The 27791-nt window shown below is 41.8% G+C and overlaps 2 protein-coding genes across 5 annotated transcripts in view; one reads left to right on the top strand and one right to left on the bottom strand.

Annotated features, from left to right (window-relative positions):
- Positions 1-25031, bottom strand: part of nol8 (nucleolar protein 8) — a 44695-nt gene extending 19664 nt beyond the window's left edge. Inside the window, exons 1-9 of one of the 4 annotated variants that reach the window (XM_034164862.1) lie at positions 24881-25031; positions 23872-23996; positions 19900-19962; positions 19156-19234; positions 18021-18177; positions 14007-14305; positions 11802-12040; positions 11625-11635; positions 200-1249 (exon numbers count right to left, since the gene is read on the bottom strand). In XM_034164862.1, coding sequence (XP_034020753.1) covers positions 200-1249; positions 11625-11635; positions 11802-12040; positions 14007-14305; positions 18021-18177; positions 19156-19234; positions 19900-19962; positions 23872-23992 — 2019 coding nt within the window. In that variant the 5' untranslated portion in view covers positions 23993-23996; positions 24881-25031. Of the gene's footprint in view, positions 1-199; positions 1264-11624; positions 11636-11801; positions 12041-14006; positions 14306-18020; positions 18178-19155; positions 19235-19899; positions 19963-23871; positions 23997-24880 lie in introns of those variants that run through there. The other 3 variants (XM_034164856.1, XM_034164869.1, XM_034164876.1) reach the window with 3 other exon arrangements.
- A 409-nt stretch (positions 25032-25440) lies between these two features.
- The window catches only part of cenpp (centromere protein P), a 300836-nt gene continuing 298485 nt past the window's right edge, over positions 25441-27791 (top strand). The window contains exon 1 of the mRNA XM_034164830.1: positions 25441-25576. The gene's annotated coding sequence lies outside the window, so the exon portion shown is untranslated. The remainder of the gene's footprint in view (positions 25577-27791) is intronic.

The raw sequence follows: 27791 nt of genomic DNA, 5'->3' as shown, positions 1-27791 counted from the left end.
GGGAAATATTTTTTCAGTATTCACGTTTTGCGATAATTCACGATTTGCAGCTGATTCACGTCTTGGCGGTTAACACACCTTGTGGTCGTTGTTGACTTCGGACACTTGGGAAGTGGACCCTTGTGTCTGCTCAACTCCTCCCTGTGGTTCCTGTACCAGGAAACAGGACCTTATCTGAAGGTATAAGAACATCACTCACCAAGTTTGCCAGAGCTTCCTGGATGAGTTTTCGGTGTTGTTCTGCTTGGTTCTGTTTCTGCTGGACAGCAGCTAACCTCCTCAGGTTGGCTCTCCTCTGTCGCGCCTCCTCCCCTCCTAACAGCACCCAGACACCAGCCTCCTCCTCCTCCTCCTGCTCCTCGCTGTGAGGAGCTCCGCTGCAGTGAGCTTTCGCAGCAGAGATAACGTGGTCCTGGTCTTCCTCAGAGGAGCAGCTGGAGGATGAAGAGGAAGACTCGGTGGAGGCTTTGGCTACAGGACGAACTGGTTCCGTCCTCCTCTCCCGCTCCTCCGTGCTGGAGGAGGACTCACTCTCACAGTTCTTAGAATTTAAGAGAAATGTCTCGTTCCCATCATCCTCTTCCCGGTGGCTCTCTGAGGGTTTCTCTTCTTTCTCTGCTCCCTCCCTCAGCGCTCTGGTCCCACTAAAGGCTGGAATCCATGTGACATGTTTCCTTTTCTCTTCCCTCTCCCACCTGTCCTCCTTCATGATGGTGGCCAGGATCTCCTCAGGCGTGGTGCCCTTTTTGGCAGTTGGTGTCTTCACAGTTGCAGACGTGATGTTGGTTTCTTTTTCACGGCAGGAGTCGGGAACGCCTGCAGCTGAAGCTTCTGAGGCCTGTTGGGAACTTTCAGCCACCTTCTGCAGGTCAGTCAGAGAGATTTCCAGCCGGGTGACGTTGGAGAACATGGCTTCATACTCAGAGTCCGAATCCTCTTCATCATCACCATCAGAATTAGAAGATGGTTCCTTTGCCTGGTTAGTTTCCTGCTCAGAGCTGCTTCCTTGCTTCCAGGGTCTGCGTCTCACAGAATTCCCTTTGTGCTCTGGAGATGGAGGATTTCTGGAGATGAGGTGTCTACCTTCATCATCTGCTGAACTACACGTCTCCTCCTGCTTTCCAGCATTCCTGCTTTTCTTCTTCTTCTTCTTTTTTGAGGGTTTCTGTGTGACAGGAGACGTTTTCTCCTGGCGTGTAGATCTCTGGAACGCGAAGAGCTCGCCTGTGTCTGCAGAATCATCGTCATCCTCAGTGTCCTCACCTGGGAACATCAGGACACTTTAGCAGACTTTTAGATGACATTTTAATTTTAGCTGCTGGACGTACTTCATTCCTTTGTGTTGTTAAATATAGTTACAGTAGTGTTCAGAATAATAGTGCTATGTGACTAAAAAGATTAATCCAGGTTTTGAGTATATTTCTTATTGTTACATGGGAAACAAGGTACCAGTAGATTCAGTAGATTCTCACAAATCCAACAAGACCAAGCATTCATGATATGCACACTCTTAAGGCTATGAAATTGGGCTGTTAGTTAAAAAAAGTAGAAAAGGGGGTGTTCACAATAATAGTAGTGTGGCATTCAGTCAGTGAGTTCGTTAATTCTGTGGAACAAACAGGTGTGAATCAGGTGTCCCCTATGTAAGGATGAAGTCAGCACCTGTTGAACATGCTTTTCTCTTTGAAAGCCTGAGGAAAATGGGACGTTCAAGACATTGTTCAGAAGAACAGCGTAGTTTGATTAAAAAGTTGATTGGAGAGGGGAAAACTAATACGCAGGTGCAAAAAAGTATAGGCTGTTCATCTACAATGATCTCCAATGCTTTAAAATGGACAAAAACACCAGAGACGTGTGGAAGAAAACAGAAAACCATCAAAAAGGCTCACCCACTGATCAGCTCCAGGATGATCAAAGACAGTCTGGAGTTACCTGTAAGTGCTGTGACAGAGGACGCCTGTATGAAGCTAATTTATTTGCAAGAATCCCCCGCAAAGTCCCTCTGTTAAATAAAAGACAAGAGAGGTTACAATTTGCCAAAGAACACATCAACTGGCCTAACGAGAAATGGAGGACTATTTTGTGGACTGATGAGAGTAAAACTGTTATTTTTGGGTCCAAGGGCCGCAGACAGTTTGTGAGATGACCCCCAAACTCTGAATTCAAGCCACAGTTCACAGTGAAGACAGTGAAGCATGGTGGTGCAAGCATCATGATATGGGCATGTTTCTCCTACTATGGTGTTGGGCCTATATATCGCATAGCAGGTATCATGGATCAGTTTGGATATGTCAAAATACTTGAAGAGGTCATGTTGCCTTATGCTGAAGAGGACATGCCCTTGAAATGGGTGGTTCAACAAGACAATGACCCCAAGCACACTAGTAAATGAGAAAAATCTTGGTTCCAAACCAACAAAATTAATGCCTCGCAGATGTGAAGAAATCATGAAAAACTGTGGTTATACAACTAATACTAGTTTAGTGATTCACAGGATTGCTAAAAAAAAGCAGTTTAAACATAATAGTTTGAGTCTGTAGCGTCAGCAGCAGATGCTACTACAACCCCTGGCAAAAATTATGGAATCACCTGCCTCAGAGGATGTTCATTCAGTTGTTTAATTTTGTTTAATTTTGTAGAAAAAAAGCAGATCACAGACATGACACAAAACTAAAGTCATTTCAAATGGCAACTTTCTGGCTTTAAGAAACACTATAAGAAATCAAGAAAAAAAGATTGTGGCAGTCAGTAACGGTTACTTTTTTAGACCAAGCAGAGGAATAAATTATGGAATCACCCTGTAAATTTTCATCCCCAAAACTAACACCTGCATCAAATCACATCTGCTCGTTGATATTGACCCTATGCCATGACATTGACCCTATGTGTCTTTTTGTATTATTGTGAACACCCCCTTTTCTACTTTTTTTTTTTACTAATAGCTCAATTTCATAGCCTTAAGAGTGTGCATATCATGAATGCTTGGTCTTGTTGGATTTGTGAGAATCTACTGAATCTACTGCTACCTTGTTTCCCATGTAACAATAAGAAATATACTCAAAACCTGGATTAATCTTTTTAGTCACATAGCACTACTATTATTCTGAAACTACTGTATATACAGGGAAATATAACGGGCTGACTACTCAGTGATATCAGTGACCATTTGCCTGTTTTTGTTTCTGCTTTCAATTCCTTAGTTGATCAAATTGACCATAGTGACATTCTAAACTTCACACAGAAAATAAAGGAATCTATGGAAAATCTTAGAATGGATTTATTACATCAAAACTGGAGTGATATTTATATTGAGGATGTAGATCAATCTTGTTTTTTTGTTTTTGTTTTTTATTGTCTTTTCCACCTTGTACAATTACAGAAGACAAAAATAAATTATTGAAAATAATAATAATGATAAAAAACAACAACAAATATTAACAACAAACAAACTTGTAGCTTTAAACCGGGGTGTGGTATTTCAGTCGATCTAAGTAATGATCCTTAAATTGCTATCCTTCCCGACTTTCATACATAACGTATGTACTTCTACACCCCATACATGTGCCCACACACAGACCTATACATACATACATACATGAACTTCTATGTCTACCAGTGTGGCCACAGTTACTTTGAAAAAGTAATCCAATTACTGATTACTCCTTGAAAAAGTAACTTAGTTACTTTACTGATTACTCAATTGGAAAAGTAACTAAGTTAGATTACTAGTTACTTTTTTAGTTACTTTCCCCAGCTGCCGACAATAACCCACCTCAACATGACAATACCTGTTTTGCCAAAACTCACTTTATACAAGTAGTCACCCTTTCTTGACTTCAATGAAAATAAATACTTATAAAAAGTAAAATAAAGACCTCTTTCTTGACCTCATATTTAACTGTTGACAGCACTGTAACAGTAAAACTTGCAATTTCTAACCTACATTGTTTATAAATGTAACTATTAAATTCATTCTAACATTTTTCTAACATTTAAATTCTCTCTAAACATTTTACTTGTTGAAATTATTATTATTTTAAGTAGTATTAGTAGCTGTAGTAAAAAAAGGCTTCAAAACTGGACCTTTAATCTAGGGGTGTTGGGGAGGGCACATCCTTGCCCCACGCCCTCATTCCATCTGGATTCGCCCCTGCTTTGGCGTTTGAGCACAAAGAATGGATAACATTTATTTATTCAGAAAACATGACCAGATTTACAGGTAAGAAAGTTTTATTGCATTTTCACATCATGTGGTCCTCAGAAAGAGAGTTTAGGTGCATTTGAGTGGAAAATAATGTTAGTTGTTGACGCGTCGCGGAGGATCAGCTGTTTTTAGCAGCAGATACGGAGCGGCTCAGAGGAAAAAAAAAAAAAAGCATAAAAAAGTCTTTGTAAAGCTCAGTGCAGGTGTGCTGTTGTCACCGCGCTTTAAGAGGTGAGGACGAGTCGACCTGCTGCAAAAAAACACGGATGAAAAGCTCACAGCTCGCTTAAAGTGGGCAGTTCAGTCGAACCCCGACCCCCTGCCCACGGACCAAGTTTAATGCTGCTATCGACCCACATTTTAAAAATAATACTAACGCACAGTGACTTGGAGAAGTAACTTTAATCTGATTACTGATTTGGAAAGATTAACGCGTTAGATTACTCGTTACTAAAAAAAGTGGTCAGATTAGATTACCAGCATCACTGATATCTACATATAGTAATATTTAACCCTCAAAGGCATCTCAACCAATCCTAAACAAAATCAGTTCTGTGTTGTCTAATATATTTTAACCATCCTTCCCAGATACTGTTAAATTTTTCAACTTCCACTCTTAGTGACGCCGTTAATTTCTCCATATTGTAAATACTTAACATTACATCAAACCATTCTTCCACTTTAGGCAGCAGATCAATTTGCCATCTTCTGTTTATTACTTTTTCACTAGCCAATAGCATAATTCTTATCTTACGAATCATGCATTTCTATTGTTTCCAGGCTGTATGATAAATATTGCCCTTTTGTGTAAAAAGTTGGAAATAAGCAAAATATTGATAAAACTTGGATCACAAAGGGGCTTCAGAGTGCATGTAAAAAAAAAAAATTTTGTACAAGCAGTTTCTAAAATTTAGAACAAATGAAGCTGAGAGAAGATATAAGACATTAGCATATAAAAACAAACTAATTAACATTATGTAACGGTGTAAAAGGCAGTATTATAGTGATTTACTGGAAAAAATAAAATAAATATGAAAATATGAAGAGTAATTGGAAGTTTTTAAATGAAATTATAAATAAGAAAAAAGTTGTTAAAGAATATCCTGGTTTTGTCATACAAATACTGATACAACCGTTAAAGAAAACGCTATAGCAGATCATTTTAATGGTTATTTTTTAAACGGTGGTAAAATCTTCAATTGTATCTTCTAAAACACTGTCTTTGGATCACAGCAAAACAAAACAGTTCTGGATTCAATGTTCATTAAAGGAACGAATGAAAAAGAGAATGTTGACATAGTTCATAAACTTAAGGGGGGGGGGGGCGGAGTCAACACAGTGACAACTTTGATATGTTTTTTCTGGGACTTGATTGATTACATCACAGTACAAATTATGTATAAAGTCAAAAATAAACTTTTGCCTCAACATGTCCAGGATCTGTTTAAAATGAGGGATTCCAGCTACAATTATTATTTGAGAAACTAAAGATCCGAACTACTGTAAAAAGTCATTGTGTGTTTCCATTAAGGGTGCTAATATTTGGAATAATTGTCCAATTGGTTTCTGCAGCGCTACATACCCGGCGGCTAAGATGGTATGGGCATGTGAAACGGGCGTCATCGTGCATCAACTCTGTCATGGATATGGAGATTCCGGGTTGCTGAGTGTTGTATGGCTGGGGGGCCTGGCTGCCTTTTTGTTTCTGTCTTTTGTTTTTCCTTCCAGGTGGCTTGCATTTGGGACTGAGTGGCTGTGTTGCTGAGGTTATCAGGACCTCACCTTGATCACCTGCGGCTCGTCAGGACTCACAGCTGTGGTGCATCTATATGGATTGGAACATGGTGGCATTTAAGACTGGAGTATACAGTGTGTATTTGCCAGAGACTCGACCTTGTGACCAGACGGGTGAGATAGTCATCTCGGGAGCCATCTCATCATCAGTGGATGCAGAGAACGTCCAGGGTTTGATGCACGGTCTGTGAAAGAGGAGGGGGTGAGGTCTCACGCTCGTCAGCACACTTCCTGAGGTACGTTAGATTTTGTGACTAACGTTTATACAGTCAGTAAATGTGGTGTCCCTCACACCTTATTATATTGAGCTGTACGTTAGTCATGTATCGGCTTCCACTGCAGTGGAGTTTTGTGAACTGGATGTTCCATGCCTGCAGGTTGGGAAGCTGATTAGTAATTAAGCCAGGAAGTGTTTGCTGTTTATGTACACCTTTGAGTGGTCTCTCTGTGTGTAGAGTGTGGACTCACATAATGGTTCCTTCTTTCACAGACTTGGTTTGTTGCGGCCACCTGGGGGGTGTCCTTGGGTCCGAACGGCTTCTGGCTCCGGACCGTTAGCGCTGCTGGGAGCGCACCGTATCACCACCACGCCAGACCGCACACTCTTTTGTTGTTTTGTATCACATCACTGTTATGTATTAAATTCAGTTAGCCTTTGTACCGTGCTCTGCTTATTTCATACTGGGTCCTTCAAACGCTGGTCGGTTCTCCGAGCTGCGTCCGACACATAACAGTAGTCTCTGGCCAAACATCACGGACCCAGCGGTAGCAGAGACGGTAACGCGCCGGGAAGGCGGCAGCAGACGTTCAGTAGTTATCCGGATCAGTTGCGGGTGCTCTCCGCCCGGATGGTGTGTGTTTGAGACCCATTGCTGAATACTGATTTGTGCTCTCTTGCAGCCGTGTTCCTGTGTTGTGCCTTATCCGTGGGTCGTGGTGGAGTGTGACTGGCGACGGCTTCGCGTCACGCTCCGACCGGATAAGAGGTTTAAACGGGAGCTGCAAGAGTGTGTCTGTAATGGGTGCACGCGCACGGCGGAGCTCTGTGGCACGGGTCGCTGAGCTTCCTGTGTTACAGTTGTAGCCCCGTTTCCCCGGATAAAGATAACTACTGCGTCTGTTGTATCAGCTCCGGCGTTATTTAGTTGAGCACATTTTGGTTGTGTGTTGCACACAGCTGCGCACGGAGATGCAGCTCGTTTGTTTTCTGTCACCAAAGGGTTTTTTTTCATTTTTAGCACTTTGGCTCCCTCTTTTGGTGACTTAGTCACATTACCGTTAAGCTCTTAAGTTAGAACAGGTGTGTTCGATTTGTTTGAGCTTAACGGTATACGTCACTGATTTGTTTTGTGTTAGTTCATTTCGTGTGGATGTTTTTTGAGTTTTTTGTGTGGGATTTATTTTTATTTTTTTTCCCACTGTTTGTGTCTGGGGTTGTGACCCTGCAGCCTGTCTAAGAAGAAGAAAAAAAAAAAAAGGACCCAAACAACTGTATGTTGGTCTGTTAGTCTTTCTTTTTATTTCTTTTTGTTTCACCTCCCCAGGGTTTGATGGGACGGTCCCCTGGGGGGTGATGGGGTGGTACTTGGGTTTTTTTTTCTTTTTTTTTGTTTGTTTTTGTTATGCCCTCTCTTCTCCTCTGACTCCAGCTGGGTGAGCCGTAGTGTCGGCGTTGCTGGAGGGGTGCAGTTTGGTTGTGGTGGGCATTTCCCAGGTAGCCTCTGCACCCGGGAGGGGGGGGGGGGTTTGGGGTATTTTCTTTTTCTTCCCTCTCTTCTCCTCTGGCTCCAGCCGGGTGAGCCGTAATGTCGGCGTTGCTGGAGTGGTGCAGTTTGGTTATACTGGGCGTTTCCGGGGTAACCTCTGCACCTGGGGGGGGGGGGGGGTGTTTTTTGATTCCCTGTTCCACCTCCGGCTTCAGCACGCCTTTGGCCGTCTGCCATCGGCGTGGCTGAGGTTTGGGGCAGTGGGATATACCCGCAGCTAGTGGCTGGTGTAGAAGTCGGAGGAGTGGCGCCGTTTTGTGCCGTTTGCCATAACCGCTGTTCCACTCCTCCCGGTTGGCTTCTGGGGTATAGTCACGGTTGGTGACACTGGACGTGCTTCCAGTTTCCACTGCGCCAAGGGGGTGGGGTTGGGGTTGTTTTGTTTGTATGTTTTTTTTTTTCTCTCTTCTTGTCTTTCCCCCCAGTTTCCGCCCTCAGGGTTTGACTGTGGTGTCCTCTGGGGGGGAAAGGGCTGTGGGTCCATCTAGCCATAGACGGCCGGGGCTGGGTCCGTTGGTCATGAGGGGAGGCGTCTCCTGGGGTTGACGAGTGGTCCTCTGGGAGGCGCTGGGAGTCCCCGTGGGTGACGTTGGATCCCAGAGGGACCTCGGCTGTGGTTATTACTCCTGGAGCTGGCGGGAAGTCCTCTGGGGGGTGTTGGTCCCTACATGTCGTTTGGGGGGGGGGGGGGGGGGTGTTTTAGCACTTTTATTTGTAAGCTTAAGTTTGGGGTTTTTCTTTTCTCCTCTTCCCGGGGTTTGATGGGACGGTCCCCTGGGGAGGGGGGGTGTTTTGGTTGTTTGTGTTTGTCTTTTTGTTTTATGACTAAAGACCGAACATGGTTGAATAAAGGCTGACCGCACAGGTTTAAGAACTCCTGGCCACACCTGTGCTAAGTGACTGACTGAAACAAAGGCAAGGATGCAGCCAGAGGAGAGGACATCAACCATTCTGTTGGAAGACGAATGCAGATGCGGTTTCCAGCCATGGTCCCTGGAGGGGGGTGTTTCTCCTAGGCCAGGTTTGTGTGGTCGCCGGGAGGCTTCCCGTGAGGGTGGGGTACTGTTGTATGGCTGGGGGGCCTGGCTGCCTTTTTGTTACTGTCTTTTTGTTTTTCCTTCCAGGTGGCTTGCATTTGGGACTGAGTGGCTGTGTTGCTGAGGTTATCAGGACCTCACCCTGATCACCTGCGGCTCGTCAGGACTCACAGCTGTGGTGCATCTATATGGATTGGAACATGGTGGCATTTAAGACTGGAGTATACAGTGTGTATTTGCCAGAGACTCGACCTTGTGACCAGACGGGTGAGATCGTCGTCTCGGGAGCCATCTCATCATCAGTGGATGCAGAGAACGTCCAGGGTTTGATGCACGGTCTGTGAAAGAGGAGGGGGTGAGGTCTCACGCTCGTCAGCACACTTCCTGAGGTACGTTAGATTTTGTGACTAACGTTTATACAGTCAGTAAATGTGGTGTCCCTCACACCTTATTATATTGAGCTGTACGTTAGTCATGTATCGGCTTCCACTGCAGTGGAGTTTTGTGAACTGGATGTTCCATGCCTGCAGGTTGGGAAGCTGATTAGTAATTAAGCCAGGAAGTGTTTGCTGTTTATGTACACCTTTGAGTGGTCTCTCTGTGTGTAGAGTGTGGACTCACATAATGGTTCCTTCTTTCACAGACTCGGTTTGTTGCGGCCACCTGGGGGGTGTCGGCGGGGTCCTTGGGTCCGAACGGCTTCTGGCTCCGGACCGTTAGTGCTGCTGGGAGCGCACCGTATCACCACCACGCCAGACCGCACACTCTTTTGTTGTTTTGTATCACATCACTGTTATGTATTAAATTCAGTTAGCCTTTGTACCGTGCTCTGCTTATTTCATACTGGGTCCTTCAAACGCTGGTCGGTTCTCCGAGCTGCGTCCGACACATAACACCGAGGGCGTGGCAGACCTCTGAAGACACGGGCCGACTGTGTGAGGACTGACATAAAAGACTGCAACCTGGCCAGTACTGACCCGCTGGACAGAGATGCCCGGAGAGCTGGTGTGAGACATAGCCGCCTGCTGCCTACCCCAGAACCTGGGACACCCGCAGCAGATGACAAAAATTGGATGTAGTAGTAGTCCTGATAATATTAAATTACTTGGTACCTTAGTCTGCTTTAAAAGGCTTTACAAACATAATATATTTACCTGTCATAGTTTGAAGAATTAGGTTTACCATTTTGTTGTTGTGCTTGGGTTTGTGCACTGTTGCTTGTTTCATTGCATTTTGAAATTCTGGTGAACTGACAGAGTTGTTTTGTTTGTGCACATTTCTTTTATATTGTTGTTATGAGTGTATATATATATATATATATATATATATATATATATATATACACACACACTTTGTTTTTATGGTATAAGGGGAGGGTATCTATAAGTTTCGCTTCTGCCTTCACCCTTTTGGCCACATAGGTTCATTGTACGTTGCTCTTTTTATGAATTTTGTTATTGTGGGGAGGTGATGGTCTAGTGGTTAAGTGTTGGGCTTCAGACCCAAGGATCCTCTGTTCAAATCCCAGCCTGACTGGAAAATCACTAAGGGCCCTTGGGCAAGGCCCTTAATGCCCTAGTTGCTCCCAGTGTGTAGTGGGCGCCTTGCATGGCAGCAGCCTGACATCGGGGTGAATGTGAGGCATTGATGTGTTTGAGCGTCTGATGCCGATGGAAAAGTGCTATATAAATGCAGTCCATTTATTAACCATTAATTGTCTGTGTTGTTATTCTGTGTACTAAATAAATAAAATTCATTAATTAATTCAAATTAAGTGGGCATAGAGGCGGATGTGACAAACATCACAAAGGTAAAATTCCAATTTCATTTACCATTATCCACTAAGGCTATGCCTGAGGAGGTGAAAAGATTTACTCCAGTAACAAAAAACAACTAGAAGCACTCAGAGAGTGCAAACCTCCGCCAAGGCCGTGGGGTCACTGATGCCATAACATCTACACGCCGTGGAATCATTGAACCTAAAAAAGTCTAACTGGATAGCATGTATCCTTAGCACTTGGCATCACGGTTTACTGCAACTTGCACCTTTCCCAGAAGCTACTGTCATCTGAGCACTGATATTGATATTGCATGTTCTTATAGACAAAAACAAATAAGAGACAAAATTCAATTTATTATTCAACTAAACTGTAAATATATAAATTTTTAACATTTATGAAACACTTCTCTAAACAAGGCCATAGGGTCACTGACCCTAAAGAGATTCCCTCCTTGGCACAGTGATCTATTTCTTTTTGTCTCTTTCTCTAAAATTGTATATAATAATCATTAGATTATTAACATATAAGCAAAAATAAATTTAAGAAATATTACAATTTGAAAACAAATGCACCCGAACGTGATGACAGCTGCAACTGCTTAATGCTAACTTTTAACATTGAAAATGCCATAGACATGCTAACGCGTTAGCATCGTGATCCGGATCACCACTGAAATTTAATCACTTGTTCCTCGTCATTTCTAACCACTCCACAAAATTTCATCAAAATCCGTTCAAACTTTTTGAGTTATCCTGCTGACAAACAGACAGAAAAACAAACAAACGCGACCGAAAACATAAAATAGGTAAAAATGACTGCGGGGAAAATTCACCAGACACACCGACCAATCGATGTGGAAAATGATGGTGAGGAATATGATGATGATACATAACTTTTGGTGCTAATATATCTTTATACTGCTGAAAAAAAAAAATTGAAAAGCAGTGACATAAAAGTGCTTTCAGTTAATATTTAAAGAACCTGGTGGAACCATTACAAAGAAAGAGCTTCCCCAGAGTAAAAGCCTCTGTGGCCTGCTGACTTCTTTTTCACCTTGAGAACTGAGGTGGTTTCAATCTGCGATGGAAGACCACAAGACGGCACGTCAATGTCTGAAATAATAACCGCAGATGTCTGGAACAAGGATCTCAAAAACCCTGACGCCAGAGGTTCTAAGCTGTAGAAGTTAGATAATACAACTTAATTTCAGTATAACTACCTTTATGCCTGGACTTCTCCAAATAGTCCTGCGTGACCACTTCCACATCATCCTGGTCCACTTCTCTTCTCAGGGCACCATCAGGACTCTGCTGAGCCGCCAGCAGCGTGTGGATTTCATCCTCCGAATCCACTTCACTGCCACTTAAGTGTGTCCATGACCTTTGAGTCTGTGTCTGACTAGTTGGTAGGTTGATTTTTTTGATGAACTGATGAGCCGAGCCGCCAGTGAAGTCCAGTCTGGTGGAGAGCAAAAACAGGATCCTTTAAAAAGTCCAGAAATAAAAACGAACTTCTGGGAATCATTGAAATAATGACAGGAATTTGTGGAATCAAAAGGGAAAAGAGGAAACATTTTCATTCCTGACATTCAGGGACACCTCCAAAATCAAATCAAATCAATTTTATTTATATAGCGCCAAATCACAACAAACAGTTGCCCCAAGGCCCTTTATAGGGGTCTGAGGCCACAAGATCATTTGTAACCTTCACTAATGCTGTTTCTGTACTATGATGAATTCTAAAACCTGATTGAAACTCTTCAAATAGACCATTCCTCTGCAGATGATCAGTTAGCTGTTTTACAACTACCCTTTCAAGAATTTTTGAGAGAAAAGGAAGGTTGGAGATTGGCCTATAATTAGCTAAGATAGCTGGGTCAAGTGATGGCTTTTTAAGTAATGGTTTAGTTACTGCCACCTTAAAAGCCTGCGGTACATAGCCAACTAATAAAGATAGATTGATCATATTTAAGATCGAAGCATTAATTAATGGTAGGGCTTCCTTGAGCAGCCTGGTAGGAATGGGGTCTAATAGACATGTTGATGGTTTGGAGGAAGTAACTAATGAAAATAACTCAGACAGAACAATCGGAGAGAAAGAGTCTAACCAAATACCAGCATTACTGAAAGGAGCCAAAGATAACGATATGTCTTTGGGATGGTTATGAATAATTTTTTCTCTAATAGTTAAAATTTTATTAGCAAAGAAAGTCATGAAGTCATTACTAGTTAAAGGAATACTCGGCTCAATACAGCTCTGACTCTTTGTCAGCCTGGCTACAGTGCTGAAAAGAAACCTGGGGTTGTTCTTATTTTCTTCAATTAGTGATGAGTAGTAAGATGTCCTAGCTTTACGGAGGGCTTTTTTATAGAGCAACAGACTCTTTTTCCAGGCTAAGTGAAGATCTTCTAAATTAGTGAGACGCCATTTCCTCTCCAACTTACGGGTTATCTGCTTTAAGCTGCGAGTTTGTGAGTTATACCATGGAGTCAGGCACTTCTGATTTAAGGCTCTCTTTTTCAGAGGAGCTACAGCATCCAAAGTTGTGCTCAATGAGGATGTAAAACTATTGACGAGATAATCTATCTCACTCACAGAGTTTAGGTAGCTACTCTGCACTGTGTTGGTATATGGCACTGGAGAACATAAAGAAGGAATCATATCCTTAAACCTAGTTACAGCGCTTTCCGAAAGACTTCTACTGTAATGAATCTTATTCCCCACTGCTGGGTAGTTCATTAAAGTAAATGTAAATGTTATTAAGAAATGATCAGACAGAAGGGGGTTTTCAGGGAATACTGTTAAGTCTTCAATTTCCATACCATAAGTCAGAACAAGATCTAAAGTATGGTTAAAGTGGTGGGTGGACTCATTTACATTTTGAGCGAAGCCAATTGGGTCTAATAATAGATTAAATGCAGTGTTGAGGCTGTCATTCTCAGCATCTGTGTGGATGTTAAAATCGCCCACTATAATTATCTTATCACTATCATTAAAAGAGAAATGGGCAACACTGTCTCTGGGAAATAAACTGCATTTATATAGCACTTTTCCATCTGCATCAGACACTCAAAGTGCTTTACAATTATGCCTCATACCCCCTGGCTTCTTGGTTTCCAGGAAACCAAGAAGCTGGGGGTATTTTTCAGAATTTTGGAAACCAAAATAAATATTCCAGAATGTCAGGAATCAGTTGAAACAGCAGAGACCAGTAGTAATCAATCTGCTGACCGGCCTCTGGGGAAGCAGGGATATACGAGAATTTCAACTCAACATATTTAAGATTCCCAGAATGACAATGAAATTTTGGCAACCTAAAAACCAGAAAGAACCTTATGCAGCACCACAGAGGAATATTAAATGTGGAGAATTCCAAAAAGAATGAACAGTCAGCAAATTTCACAACACACACACACAGACTTACCTGGGCCTGCCCACAGCAATGTGGGAGTAGACCCTTTGGGCCCGGCTCTTTTTGGGTTGCGACGACTCATATGGAGAAAACTCTCCCCGTCTCTTCTTGCTGATGTCATCATCCCCTCCTTTGATCTCCCAGGTGAGCTGGCTGATGGATGCGGGCCCCTCGGCTGTGCATAGGTCCAGCTTTCGGATGTTGTGGCTGTATTTGGATGGGTCATACTTCATGGTTTTGACTCTGTTTCCTTTTTGGCAGCGGAGCTGCAGAACAGGGAGAACTCGTCCAAATTTACTCACGACCCAGTCCTGGAAACCAAGATGTCAGGTCACAGTGAACGTCTCAAACTATAGACGAGCTGAACATCAACTCGACTTCAGGCCAATTAATAAAGTCAATTAACTGACTAAATGCACATTAATTATCTCCATAAGATGAATTAGCGTGACTCATTTTAAGTTAATTACTTAAGACAACTCCTTTATGGTGACGAGCAAACCAATTTGAAGTCGCACCATCCCTGCTGATAGTATACAAATAATGAATATTTATGAGTTCAATGGTACAAATTAAATATTCGTACCATTGAAAGAATGTAAATACATTCATTATTTGTTTTAAATAACGGCTAAAATACATCTTTGTCATTTAAAATTTTATTAATTTATAAACAACAGAAAAGAGACTTACATTTTGGTGTTCCACTGTGACATGTAGTCCAGTGTTGCTGTGCACTGACTTTGGACTTCCATTAAAAAAAAAAAAAAAACCTTGTATAGTTCCTCAGTCCAGCCAAAAATCACATCAGTGTTTCATGTGAACAGGTCTTCATGCATCCGGACGGCTTACAGCGGAGTGGATTTTGTGTGTGTGGAGCAGCATTAGTTAGTTCAATCAAATCATCATGTCACTGTCCCCTGCGCACGCACGCAACCTGGTCGGCACTTGTATGTGTGTGTACAACAAAAAAAGACAGTGTATGTCCTCAGAGCAGCGAAAAAAAAAAAAAAAAAAAAAAATCACGTCAGAAATGAGTCCAGCTTTTTTTCCTCTTTTCCTGCTAACAGCCTCCAGGCAGCACAGTGGATTTGTTTTGTGCGTGCACATGTGCACGAGTATGTATGGGCGTGCACGTACTTGTGCGTGTGTGCAGAGTGAGCAAATTCACAGAATGGAAGTTAAAAACTCGACGCTGGTAAACTTTGTGAAAATTAGTAGCAGTCTGTGAACACACACACACACACACACACACACACACACACACACACACACACACACACACACACACACACACACACACACACACACACACAGTTCTGTCTTTATTAGAGCCCGACCGATATATCGGCCGATATAAGCCCTTTTTAAAGTATTCACTATCAGCCGAAATTTTGCATAGAACGCCGAGAATTTCTCACAAACACAACAGTTACTGAAATAATGTTTGTGTTGGCAATGTAAAATGTCCTTGCACCGTTTGTCCAGCAGATGGAGCTGCGACTCCATTCAACTGAGAGCTGCTTACACCCCTGAATAAATGTGTTCATCACCGGCCCCCGTAGTTCGCCGTCCCACTGCACTGATCAGCTGACAAAAGCATACAAGTAAGTTTATAAGGATGTTGTTTGTAATAAATTTGCGATTACATTCACCCCACATTTCTCCCGTTTCAGTTCAATTCAGTTTGATTAACTCAGTTTATGTAGTAATGTGTCAAATGTGCATTGTGTCGGTCACGCTTTTTATTAAGCCCACGTTGTGTAGACCTTATTTCTAGCATTAAAAACTTTAATTTACTGCTAAGAGGTTGAAACATTCAGATTCACTAGTCATCCAGAAGGGTTCTGGGAATTACTGCCATTCGCCATTAACCCTCTGGGGCCAAGGCCGTCATATACGACAGCTGGGAATAAGCTTTACTAAAATGTAAATAACTTTTTAATGATATGAGAGGGACAGCTCAGGTGGGACGGTTTGGAGACAAAGTCAGAGAGGCGAGATTGAGATGGTTTGGACATGGGCAGAGGAGGGACCCAGGGTATATAGGAAGAAGGATGCTGATGATGGAGCCACCAGGCAGGAGGAGAAGAGGGAGACCAAAGAGGAGGTTCATGGATGTGCTGAGAGAAGACATGCAGGTGGTTGTTGTGACAGAGGAAGATACAGAGGACAGGGTGAGATGGAAATGATTGATCTGAATGAATGATTGACGGGGACTAGAAGGAGAGAGCATATCTCACCCATATTGGCCTCTCTTCATTGGCTTCCTGTTAATTCTAGAATAGAATTTAAAATTCTTCTTCTTACTTATAAGGTTTTGAATAATCAGGTCCCATCTTATCTTAGGGACCTCGTAGTACCATATCACCCCAATAGAGCGCTTCGCTCTCAGACTGCAGGCTTACTTGTAGTTCCTAGGGTTTGTAAGAGTAGAATGGGAGGCAGAGCCTTCAGCTTTCAGGCTCCTCTCCTGTGGAACCAGCTCCCAATTCAGATCAGGGAGACAGACACCCTCTCTACTTTTAAGATTAGGCTTAAAACTTTCCTTTTTGCTAAAGCTTATAGTTAGGGCTGGATCAGGTGACCCTGAACCATCCCTTAGTTATGCTGCTATAGACGTAGACTGCTGGGGGGTTCCCATGATGCACTGTTTCTTTCTCTTTTTGCTCTGTATGCACCACTCTGCATTTAATCATTAGTGATCGATCTCTGCTCCCCTCCACAGCATGTCTTTTTCCTGGTTCTCTCCCTCAGCCCCAACCAGTCCCAGCAGAAGACTGCCCCTCCCTGAGCCTGGTTCTGCTGGAGGTTTCTTCCTGTTAAAAGGGAGTTTTTCCTTCCCACTGTAGCCAAGTGCTTGCTCACAGGGGGTCGTTTTGACCGTTGGGGTTTTACATAATTATTGTATGGCCTTGCCTTACAATATAAAGCGCCTTGGGGCAACTGTTTGTTGTGATTTGGCGCTATATAAAAAAATTGATTGATTGATTGATCTGCTGTGGCGACCCCTAACGGGAACAGCCGAAAGACAAAGAAGAAGAAGATAGAATCTTACTTTTTTTTTTTGCTGAAAAGTCCGTGGACTTTCGATCCACCGTCGGCCATCTTGGTACTCCTCATAGAAGATGTGTGATGACGTGCGCAATGTGAGTGTCCAATCGGAATTGGTTCTCCATCACATGGTTTTCCAAAATCCAATCATAGGGCAGATTTACCTCACGTGATATGGCAAAGATCATTTTCAGGAGTGATATCTTACTAGTTGGCCCGTTTGAATAGCCCCCTAACTGCTCCAATTGCATTTTTTGAACTTGAAAATTCTTCTCTGTTATAAAGTTAATCAATATGAGGACAACGCTTCAGCTTTTAGCTCATACCTTTTTTGTTAAGGGTCCAAAAATGAACATTTTATTCATTAAAAAAAAAATAAAAATTGGCTGATTTATCGGCTATCGGCAAATCAGCCGATTTATCGATTATTGGCATCGGCCTCAAAAAAATCCATATTGGTCGGGCTCTAGTCTTTATGATAAAGCTTCAGATTATACAGTTAAACAGGCCACAAACAGGCTGCTGTTTGTCATCAGCACCATGGACAGCAACCCGTGATGTCACACAGGACCAAAGGAATCTTATGCTGGTTGCGTTGGGCTTGAAACCAGAGGATCCTCTGTTCAAAATCCCAGCCTGACTGAAAAATCACTAAGGGCCCTTGGGTAAGGTCCTTAATCCTCTAGTTGCTCCCGGTGTGTAGTGAGCACCTTGTATGGCAGCGACTTGACATTGGGGTGAGAGTGTGTTTGTGTGAATGTGAGGCATCATTGTAAAGTGCTTTGAGCATCTGATGCAGATGGAAAAGTGCTATATAAATGCAGTCCATTTACCATTTCAATTACAAACAGTTTGGAAGTGGGTGGGTCTTGGCAAACATGGGGAAACATCGAGCTCCACATGAGATTGTTCTGAACTGTGGATTAGCATTAGCGCCTCCACCCAGGAAATGGTTTGAGTGTATTGGTGGACCTTGTGACCTGGAACTTCAGTGCCTGGTACCGCAGCCTTCATGGTAAAGTTCTCCACGCCGGCCCGGCTCAGAGAATCTAACAGCTTCTGTTTCATGTCCAGGCCAGCATGCTGCTGTTGGTGCTTCTCCAAACCCGCCTGGCGCTCCTGAGCCAGTCTGGAACACAAGAACCAACCGTCATCCAGGCAAAACACTCTGGGTACTTCATGTGACACAAAATGTGTTCATGTTTCTTGACGTTTATCCCTCCCCATCTGAAATTCATTTGTACAGCTGCAAGGAATAATCTATTAATCAACAAAAAAATCATCATCTAAAGTCAATTATCAGGAAAAATGTCAAATGTTCCAATTATTAAAATACAAACAAATAAATAATAAATCTTGTTTTGGCAGATTTTTGTTTCACTGATCCCCCCGCCCCCAAAAAAGAAAAAGATAAAAGAAAAAAAAGTCAGACTTTAAAAGTTTTCCAACCAAATCAAACAAAAAAAAAAGGCGGGTGAAGGCGTTGCAGGTAATGGAGAAAGTGAAGACTCCAAGTTGCACTTCCATAGATAAAGACTGAAAGATGATGCGAGTGTTATTTTGAAGGCGGGCCGGGAGATAGGATTGTGGAGGTGAGAGGAAAGATGTTCCTCTGTTTGGTCTGGAGGAGATTTCTGTAAGGACATGATGAAGAGAAGGAAAAGTTAGAGATGAGAGGAGATGGGTTTGAGCTGAGGAACAAGCTGATGTCCTCTGCTGGCGCTGAGGCCCATCGGCCCCGGCACTTATTAATTCTGCAGCGTGAAGTGGATCAGAGCCTGTGATCATCACAGGTTACCTCCCCAGCCAGGGTCGGTTCCCATTTACAGTGGGCTGAGATGATGCAGATGAAGTATTTTTTTCAAAGACACAGACAGCCAGTGTGACCCAGAATTAAACCCATATAGATTGTCCAACTTCTTATCCCACTGATCAACCTGCTCCCTGAGATGACGGAGGATTCAGGATTATAATGAAGAGTTTGAATAATAAAGAGCAGCACACAGTGACGTGTACAACGTCTGCTCACAAACCAGTGAAAGGAGCCCTTAAAGCAGACGCTTCAAAGGTCACACTGAGGCATCATCAAAGTTCTGAGGCTCCTTACCTGTGCAGGAAACTCTCTTTAGCTGTTTCAATCTGCAGCGTTCCTCCTTTCCATTTGGATTTGTTCAGAACCGTCAAACCTGCAGACAAAACACACAGATCTGAGACGGCCCTCCTTTTATGACATCACAACTCAGGTCAGGGAGCACACACAATGGTACCACATCCACCACACCAGTGAAATGTCTAACTTTATGACATCACATAAAAATGAGTCAGAAGGCTTCACAGAGAAAGATAAAAAGGAAATCAGGATTCTAACATGATCTAAATCAAAGTATAAAACATGGAATAGTGGATTGTTTCAGTACTCATCCCCAGAACAACAGACAGACTATTAAATCATCACTTTTACAGCCAGATACAAGAACATGGTTCATAAAATGTTTCTGCAGCCTGACACACTTAGACCCCCCACAACCACCAAAAAACAAAATGTTTCTGTATTATAACAAACTTGAAATTACAGGAGTGTTTGGCCTCGGTGGTGATATGTGCGCGCCAAAGTTAATTATTGAAATAAAGAAGAAAGATGCAGCAACTCTTAAAAAAGCAAGCAAACAAACAATCACACACACACCACTTGAGGAAAAATATACATATCACAGAGAAACTATAACTAATGAAGAGCAGAACAAAGGTTTTTTATAAAGTAAAGGTACTAAATCTTCAGTCGAGGAGCCGCACTGCTGATTTTCCTGCACAACAAACAAACACTGACAGGTTCCGGTTTGAGTTCACTCACATTTCTTCAGCTCAGCATCCGAAATGTTGATGTTTATGTAGGCGAAGGTTTTATATGGTGTTCCTGCAGGGGGCATAAAATGACCAAATCACTTAAACGTCTGACCAAAAACTAAATACAGAAAACTCTTTTGTAGTTTATAGGATCACAATTCAGCAGACTACACAAACACATGGGAAAATAAATAAATAATCCAAATGCTGACTTATTAGATGTTCTCGCAATGATGTGCCAAGGTTTAGGCAGTCCCAAATTAAGAGAAAAATCCCAAATTTTATTCAGTTTCTATTTCAGAGGGTCAACAGAAAATCTAAAATGTAATTTTAAAAATGTTCAAACATTCCTATTTAACTAAAAATGAAATGTGAGATTTCACACAATTTATCAAAGAAAGTAATAAATCATCAAATAAACCACATTCAATATTTTTCAGGTAAACATCCTGCCAACACACACAAACACAACAACAAATAAACAAAGACTGATTTACTTCAAAATTTCAGGCAAAAGCCAATAAATAAACAAAGAAAAGTTATGAAAGGTGAACAGACATTTATGTTATTTGTATATTAGAATTTAGCAGCCTTTTTTTCATTTTAAAATGTGCCTGAATCCTTCACACGGTGCTGTACATTTACAGCAGCAACAGACCAGTCATCAAGATACAGTAGTGTTCAGAATAATAGTATTGCTATGTGACTAAAAAGATTAATTCAGGTTTTGAGTATATTTCTTATTGTTACATGGGAAACAAGGTACCAGTAGATTCTCACAAATCCAACAAGACCAAGCATTCATGATATGCACACTCTTAAGGCTATGAAATTGGGCTATTAGTAAAAAAAAAAAAAAAAGTAGAAAAGGGGGTGTTCACAATAATAGTAGCATCTGCTGTTGACGCTACAAACTCAAAACTATTATGTTCAAACTGCGTTTTAGCAATCCTGTGAATCACTAAACTAGTATTTAGTTAACCACAGTTTTTCATGATTTCTTCACATCTGCGAGGCATTAATTTTGTTGGTTTGGAACCAAGATTTTGCTGGTTTACTAGTGTGCTTGGGGTCATTGTCTTGTTGAAACACCCATTTCAAGGGCACGTTCTCTTCAGCATAAGGCAACATGACCTCTTCAAGTATTTTGACATATCCAAACTGATCCATGATACCTGCTATGCGATATATAGGCCCAACACCATAGTAGGAGAAACATGCCCATATCATGATGCTTGCACCACCATGCTTCACTGTCTTCACTGTGAACTGTGGCTTGAATTCAGAGTTTGGGGGTCGTCTCACAAACTGTCTGCGGCCCTTGGACCCATAAAGAACAATTTTACTCTCATCAGTCCACAAAATATTCCTCCATTTCTCTTTAGGCTAGTTGATGTGTTCCTCTTCTGCACGTGTCTTTTATTTAACAGAGGGACCTTGCGGGGGATTCGTGCAAATAAATTAGCTTCACACAGGCGTCTTCTAACTGTCACAGCACTTACAGGTAACTCCAGACTGTCCTGGAGCTGATCAATGGGTGAGACTTTGCCATTCTGCCATTCTTGCTTGAGCTGCTGCCCCCGTGACCCAACTCTGGACAAAGCGGAAGAAAATGGATGGATGGATCTCTGTTTTTATTGTCCATTTTAAAGCATTGGAGATCATTGTAGATGAACAGCCTATAATTTTTTGCACCTGCGTATAAGTTTTCCCCTCTCCAATCAACTTTTTAATCAAACTATGCTGTTCTTCTGAACAATGTCTTGAACGTCCCATTTTCCTCAGGCTTTCAAAGAGAAAAGCATGTTCAACAGGTGCTAGCTTCATCCTTAAATAGGGGACACCTGATTCACACCTGTTTGTTCCACAAAACTGACGAACTCACTGACTGAATGCCACACTACTATTATTGTGAACACCCCCTTTTCTACTTTTTTGACTAATAGCCCAATTTCATAGCCTTAAGAGTGTGCATATCATGAATGCTTGGTCTTGTTGGATTTGTGGGAATCTACTGGTACCTTGTTTCCCATGTAACAATAAGAAATATACTCAAAACCTGAATTAATCTTTTTAGTCACACAGCACTACTATTATTCTGAACACTACTGTAAATCAATCACTGATCAATCAGCTCTATCAGAGACTAATCCTCTGCATCAAAGAAGTCAAACTTCAGTGCACAGCTGGAAAAGCTTAAGCCTGGGTCCCACCAAATAATGAAGGATGAAGAAGGAGCCACACAGCATGTTTTCTTTGCTACCAGAGGGTTTCTTCAGCTATCGTGGGAGAATAGTGGCTCTGAGTGGCTCTTCGAGACATTATCTTCAGTTAACGAGGCTCCTCTCTGAGTGTGGCACTAATTTCAAGAAGTTCAAAATTTAGCAACAACAGCATGGCACAGTTTGTGTACAAGTTACTGCAACAGCTTAGAGGCATTTGTGTGGTGCTTACGAGGCTGCTAAAAGCCCGTTATCCGTGCGCCTGGCAGTTACACAGGACCTGAGAGTCTGTTTTTGGAGCGGCTCTCCTCTTGCGCACACAATTCCACCTGCTCTGTGCGCTGGACTCTATATAAAATAATTATTTTGTAGTGGATTAATCATTTTCTGCCAAACCTTGGATGCTGAAAACACCTCTCATCAGTTCTGGAATCACAGAGGACTGTTTCATCTGGACGCTTTTTTCCCCCCGTCTCTTTCCTGCTCCATGTGGAATGTATTTTGAACAGCTTAAGGTAATCATTTTAATGTTTTTATAGCTTGATGAAACAGTTCCTAGCTGTAAAAGTATGTCTGTATGTTGATGTCTGTTGTATGCAAAAGTATGTTGATTTAATATCTTGTTAATGGATCACATGAACTCCGCTGTGTGTGCGCACTGAGGCAGTGACTCATCATCACGCTTCAAACGAGCATTTAGGCAGAATGCCAGCTCACAAAAGAGTGATTTTTCAGTCAGTATTGGACGAACACAAAGTTAAAATTTGGGTGACTGCGTGAACGTGCATGTGTGTTTAAAGCCATGGAAGATAACTCCAGTGGAGCAACTAAGAGCAGGAGCTGTGCGGCAACACAGGAGGAGAGCGCGCAAAAGACAGATTTTGAAGACACAACACAAAGTTAAAAGTTGTATCACGGTGACTTGTAAGCTGCGGTAGAAAAAGAAAAAAAAAAAAAATTATATATATATATATATATATATATATATATATATATATATATATATATATATATATATATATATATATATATATATATATAGCCGCAGAAGAAAAGCCAGAGAGTTGCGGAGCCAGCAAGGAGCACAGAGGTGGCTCTCCAGGAACCCTTGGTTTGGGTCTAGCTGGTCTGGTGCATTACAGGTGGACAGCAGCCTGGCGCACAGCACACAACTGCGGAACTGTGCTGGAGTGTCTATTTTTGTACTGCGTTTAAAAAAAATGGGACATCTAGAAATGCTGCCCTTACCAAAAAATAGTACTGATAAGTATATAAAAAGTAAACTAGAAGTATACTTGAAACATACTTGCATATACTACTTTTTGGTAAGGGTGCTGTGAATCTGTCAATTGAAAACCCACACTTTAAAGGGACCAGGGGTGGGAGGGCTGGAGGTTTTGACCAAACTCATGCCTAAACGTGCGCCAACATGGCGTTATCATGGCACTACGTGGCTTAGCGTGGCTGATGCGAGCCATTCGAGGCTCTAATGACAGATCGGTCGTGTCTCACTATAGGCTGCTACGTGGCACATGCGGGACATAGAGGCACCTTCATAGCAGATATATGATAGATGAAAACGTGGGTCATTCTTCGAATAATCACTGACACACCCATGCGTGGCTCCTTCTTCATCCTTCATTATTCGGTGGGACCCAGGCTTTAGAAACTGTCTGAAGTTGTCGTTGACAGAAAGCAAACGTGCAAACGAATTCATCTCAGGAGGTGTCAAACAAACCGAGCATTTGATTTCTCACCCTGCTCATCCCGTTTGGTCCTCAGCTCCACCTCGTCCACGTCCCCAAACTTCCCAAACCGATCCTTCAGATCCTTCTGGGTGACCGACTGGCTCAAACCGCCAACGTACAGCCGACGCATCACTCTGTTAGGGGTGGAGACAACACAACTTATTATTAAAAAAAAAAAAGAAGAAGAAATACACCAAGAACATTTATATAACTGACAATAAAATTACTGTCAGCACCTCTGGCTTTTGTAAGTTTTTTTTTCTCTGTAAATCTTCTTTCTCTGACTAAATCTTGAGAAATTGGTCATATTAATTAATGTGCACGGTTTCTTCTTAAACAAAATGATATTTAGAAGTGATATTAAGTATTACCTTTATTTTATGTCAATAAAAAGAGTTAAACAGAGATGACTGAGCAGGTCTGAATTCTTCAAATTTTTGATTTGCAATAAGTGACTGTCCAGTAAGTAGTAAGTAAGCAAGTCCCTTTGGCTGCTCCCTTGTTTGCACTTGGGGTCGCCACAGCAAATCCAAGGTGGATCTGCATGTTGAATTGGCACAAGTTTTACGCCGGATGCCCTTCCTGACGCAACTCCACATTACATGGAGAAATGTGGCAGGGGTGGGATTTGAACCCGGAACCTTCTGAACTGAAACCAAGCGCATTAACCACTTGGACTGTCCAAAGAGACTCAAAACTACACTAAAAAGTTTAGCTATTTGGCTGGACAGTAGAGGGCGCCCTGTCGGTTATAGTCACACTACTATTTTCCACGAATTAGAAACTTATAAGCGATTACACATACATACATACACACACACACACATATGTATATATATATACACGAGTCGTCTTTATGGCGTAAACCTGTAAATCAAAGGCAGATCAGATGGATGTCGGTTCTCGTATTTTAAATTCCTAAAAGCAGCTCATACATAATATTACTTCTTTTTCACATCCAGTAAACTGATCGAGTCTTCGCGCGCATTCTGTAAACAAAACAAATCAACATATTTACCTCACATGGATCAGCTGCTGTCGCCGGAAAATGTGTCCGAACTCAAACTCAAACCCGTCTTCAGTTCCGTCCAACGAACTCAACAGCTACATTAAAATAAAACCAGAAACTCTCTTTACACGTCAGCTCCAAGAAACAACAAACAAATAAAAACGTTAAATGATAACCCACGAATACCTTCAGTATCAGTGACTCATCATTTCTAAATGTTAAGAAATTATTATTTCTTTTGGGTTCGCACCAGCTAACCGATTTTCTGTCCAGAGGGGGCGATTTACAATAAAAGTTGTGTCAGAACGCTTTACTTTCCATAATAACTATATCTCTTTGCTTAAGGTTCCGTTAAAAGCCTTATTCTCAACGTTTTATTTAAATGTTTGTAAGTACCGAGATATAAAACGCCAGAGGTGGTTTAATAAAACACTCGCTGTCTCCCTCCATTCTGTGACAGTTGGTACATTCCACAGGGCGGGAGGCTCAATGCTGTTCAGAGAAGAAGAAAAGGGTCAAAATCAAACCAGGTGAGCTAAAGATAAAAGTGTGTGAAGAATTCCAAAGCGGTTTGGTTGATATTTAAGTATTTAATTGATTTGTAGTGGGACAACTCGATAATCTTAAAGTTAAGCTGTTGTCTGGTGTGACGCTTTTTCGCCGCTTCGGTCAGCCGCCCTGTGCGCCTTTAAGTCCATCTTTACGGTAATCACTTATTGTACAAAAACAAAGTTTGACAGATTCGAGGGTTTATTTTAAATCAAGCAGGGTCGTGGGTTCGAGTCCTTTCTTGGGTTTTCTCACCGCAGAAGTGTTTAGTCGATGACCAGTTTGCCACCGAGTGAAGCAGTTTTTCAGTACAACGGCAAATTTCACTTTTTCCACTTTGGAAAATGTGATTCTGTTTTATTTATGGTAAACTGAAGATATATGGCTATGATTATACTTGCTTCTGCTAAGGCTAGCGGTTTATTTTCATGATATGCTGTTTGAACTAGTTTTATGTTATTCTCCTTTTCTACGTAACCATTGTTGAAGTGCTGTGACCTGATGTGACTTTTACTGCTGTTGCCATGCGTTTGCTAAGTAGATATGTTGAGAGAACAGTTCATTGTGCAAAACATGTTTGTGATACAGGAATGTGAAACTGAGGCGTGGGTGAGGAAAAACTGCTGCAACAGGAATTGTCAGAGAGCAGAGGGGTATTCCAGAAAGGGGGTTATGTGAAAACTCAGAGTAAGTTAACGCTGAGATGAGGGAAACTGAGTTATCTGTTACAGAAAGAGAGGTAACTGAAATTCTGAGTCTGTCACCATGGTAACAGACTCTGTGACCATAACCTGCTTGCTGGCCATTTACTATAAGAAACCCCGAGTCTCTAGTTGTCTCCTCCCACATGTAGAAAGCTGTTAGACATGGATTGCCCATTCATTCGAAATCCAGTTGATATTGAGACACAACTTATTCAAAATGCTTTACGCTGCGAGAGAATCTTCCGACCCCGGTTATATGGCCTGTCATTTCCAGTGGAATATCTGTTCGAACGAACGCTACCGTTTTTCATCAAACAGCATAATTTATCTTGGTAACATTCTCCGGCCATACGTCACAAACCTCACACACCGCAGACGTGCGCTGACATCACAGTAAATTGTATGCATAGCGCTATGTTTTTTTGCGAATGGCAGTTTTCTACAACCCCTGGCAAAAATTATGGAATCACCGGCCTCGGAGGATGTTCATTCAGTTGTTTAATTTTGTAGAAAAAAAGCAGATCACAGACATGACACAAAACTAAAGTCATTTCAAATGGCAACTTTCTGGCTTTAAGAAACACTAAAAGAAATCAGGAAAAAAAATTGTGGCGGTTAGTAACAGTTACTTTTTTAGACCAAGCAGAGGGAAAAAAATATGGAATCACTCAATTCTGAGGAAAAAATTATGGAATCATGAAAAACAAAAGAACGCTCCAACACATCACTAGTACAACCCCTGGCAAAAATTATGGAATCACCGGCCTTGGAGGATGTTCATTTTGTTTAATTTTGTAGAAAAAAAGCAGATCAGACATGACACAAAACTAAAGTCATTTCAGATGGCAACTTTCTGGCTTTAAGAAACACTAAGAAATCAAGAAAAAAAGATTGTGGCAGTCAGTAACGGTTACTTTTTTAGACCAAGCAGAGGAAAAAAATATGGAATCACTCAATTCTGAGGAATAAATTATGGAATCACCCTGTAAATTTCCATCCCCAAAACTAACACCTGCATCAAATCAGATCTGCTCGTTGACATTAACCCTATGTCATGAAATTGACCCTATGTGTCTTTTTGCAAGGAATGTTTTCACAGTTTTTGCTCTATGGCAAGATGCATTATCTTCTTGAAAAATGATTTCATCATCCTTAAACATCAGAAAAGTGTCCAAAATATCAACGTAAACTTGTGCATTTATTGATGATGTAATGACAGCCATCTCCCCAGTGCCTTTACATGACATGCAGCCCCATATCATCAATGACTGTGGAAATATACATGTTCACTTCAGGCAGTCATCTTTATAAATCTCATTGGAACGGCACCAAACAAAAGTTCCAGCATCATCACCTTGCCCAATGCAGATTCGAGATTCATCACTGAATATGACTTTCATCCAGTCATCCACAGTCCACGATTGCTTTTCTTTAGCCCATTGTAACCTTGTTTTTTTCTGTTTAGGTGTTAATGATGGCTTTCGTTTAGCTTTTCTGTATGTAAATCCCATTTCCTTTAGGCGGTTTCTTACAGTTCGGTCACAGACGTTGACTCCAGTTTCCTCCCATTTGTTCCTCATTTGTTTTGTTGTGCATTTTCGATTTTTGAGACATATTGCTTTAAGTTTTCTGTCTTGACGCTTTGATGTCTTCCTTGGTCTACCAGT

The sequence above is a fragment of the Thalassophryne amazonica genome, chromosome 3 (genome assembly GCF_902500255.1).
Source record: "Thalassophryne amazonica chromosome 3, fThaAma1.1, whole genome shotgun sequence".
NCBI lineage: Eukaryota > Metazoa > Chordata > Actinopteri > Batrachoidiformes > Batrachoididae > Thalassophryne > Thalassophryne amazonica.
This window is presented reverse-complemented; position numbering and strand designations above follow the sequence as displayed.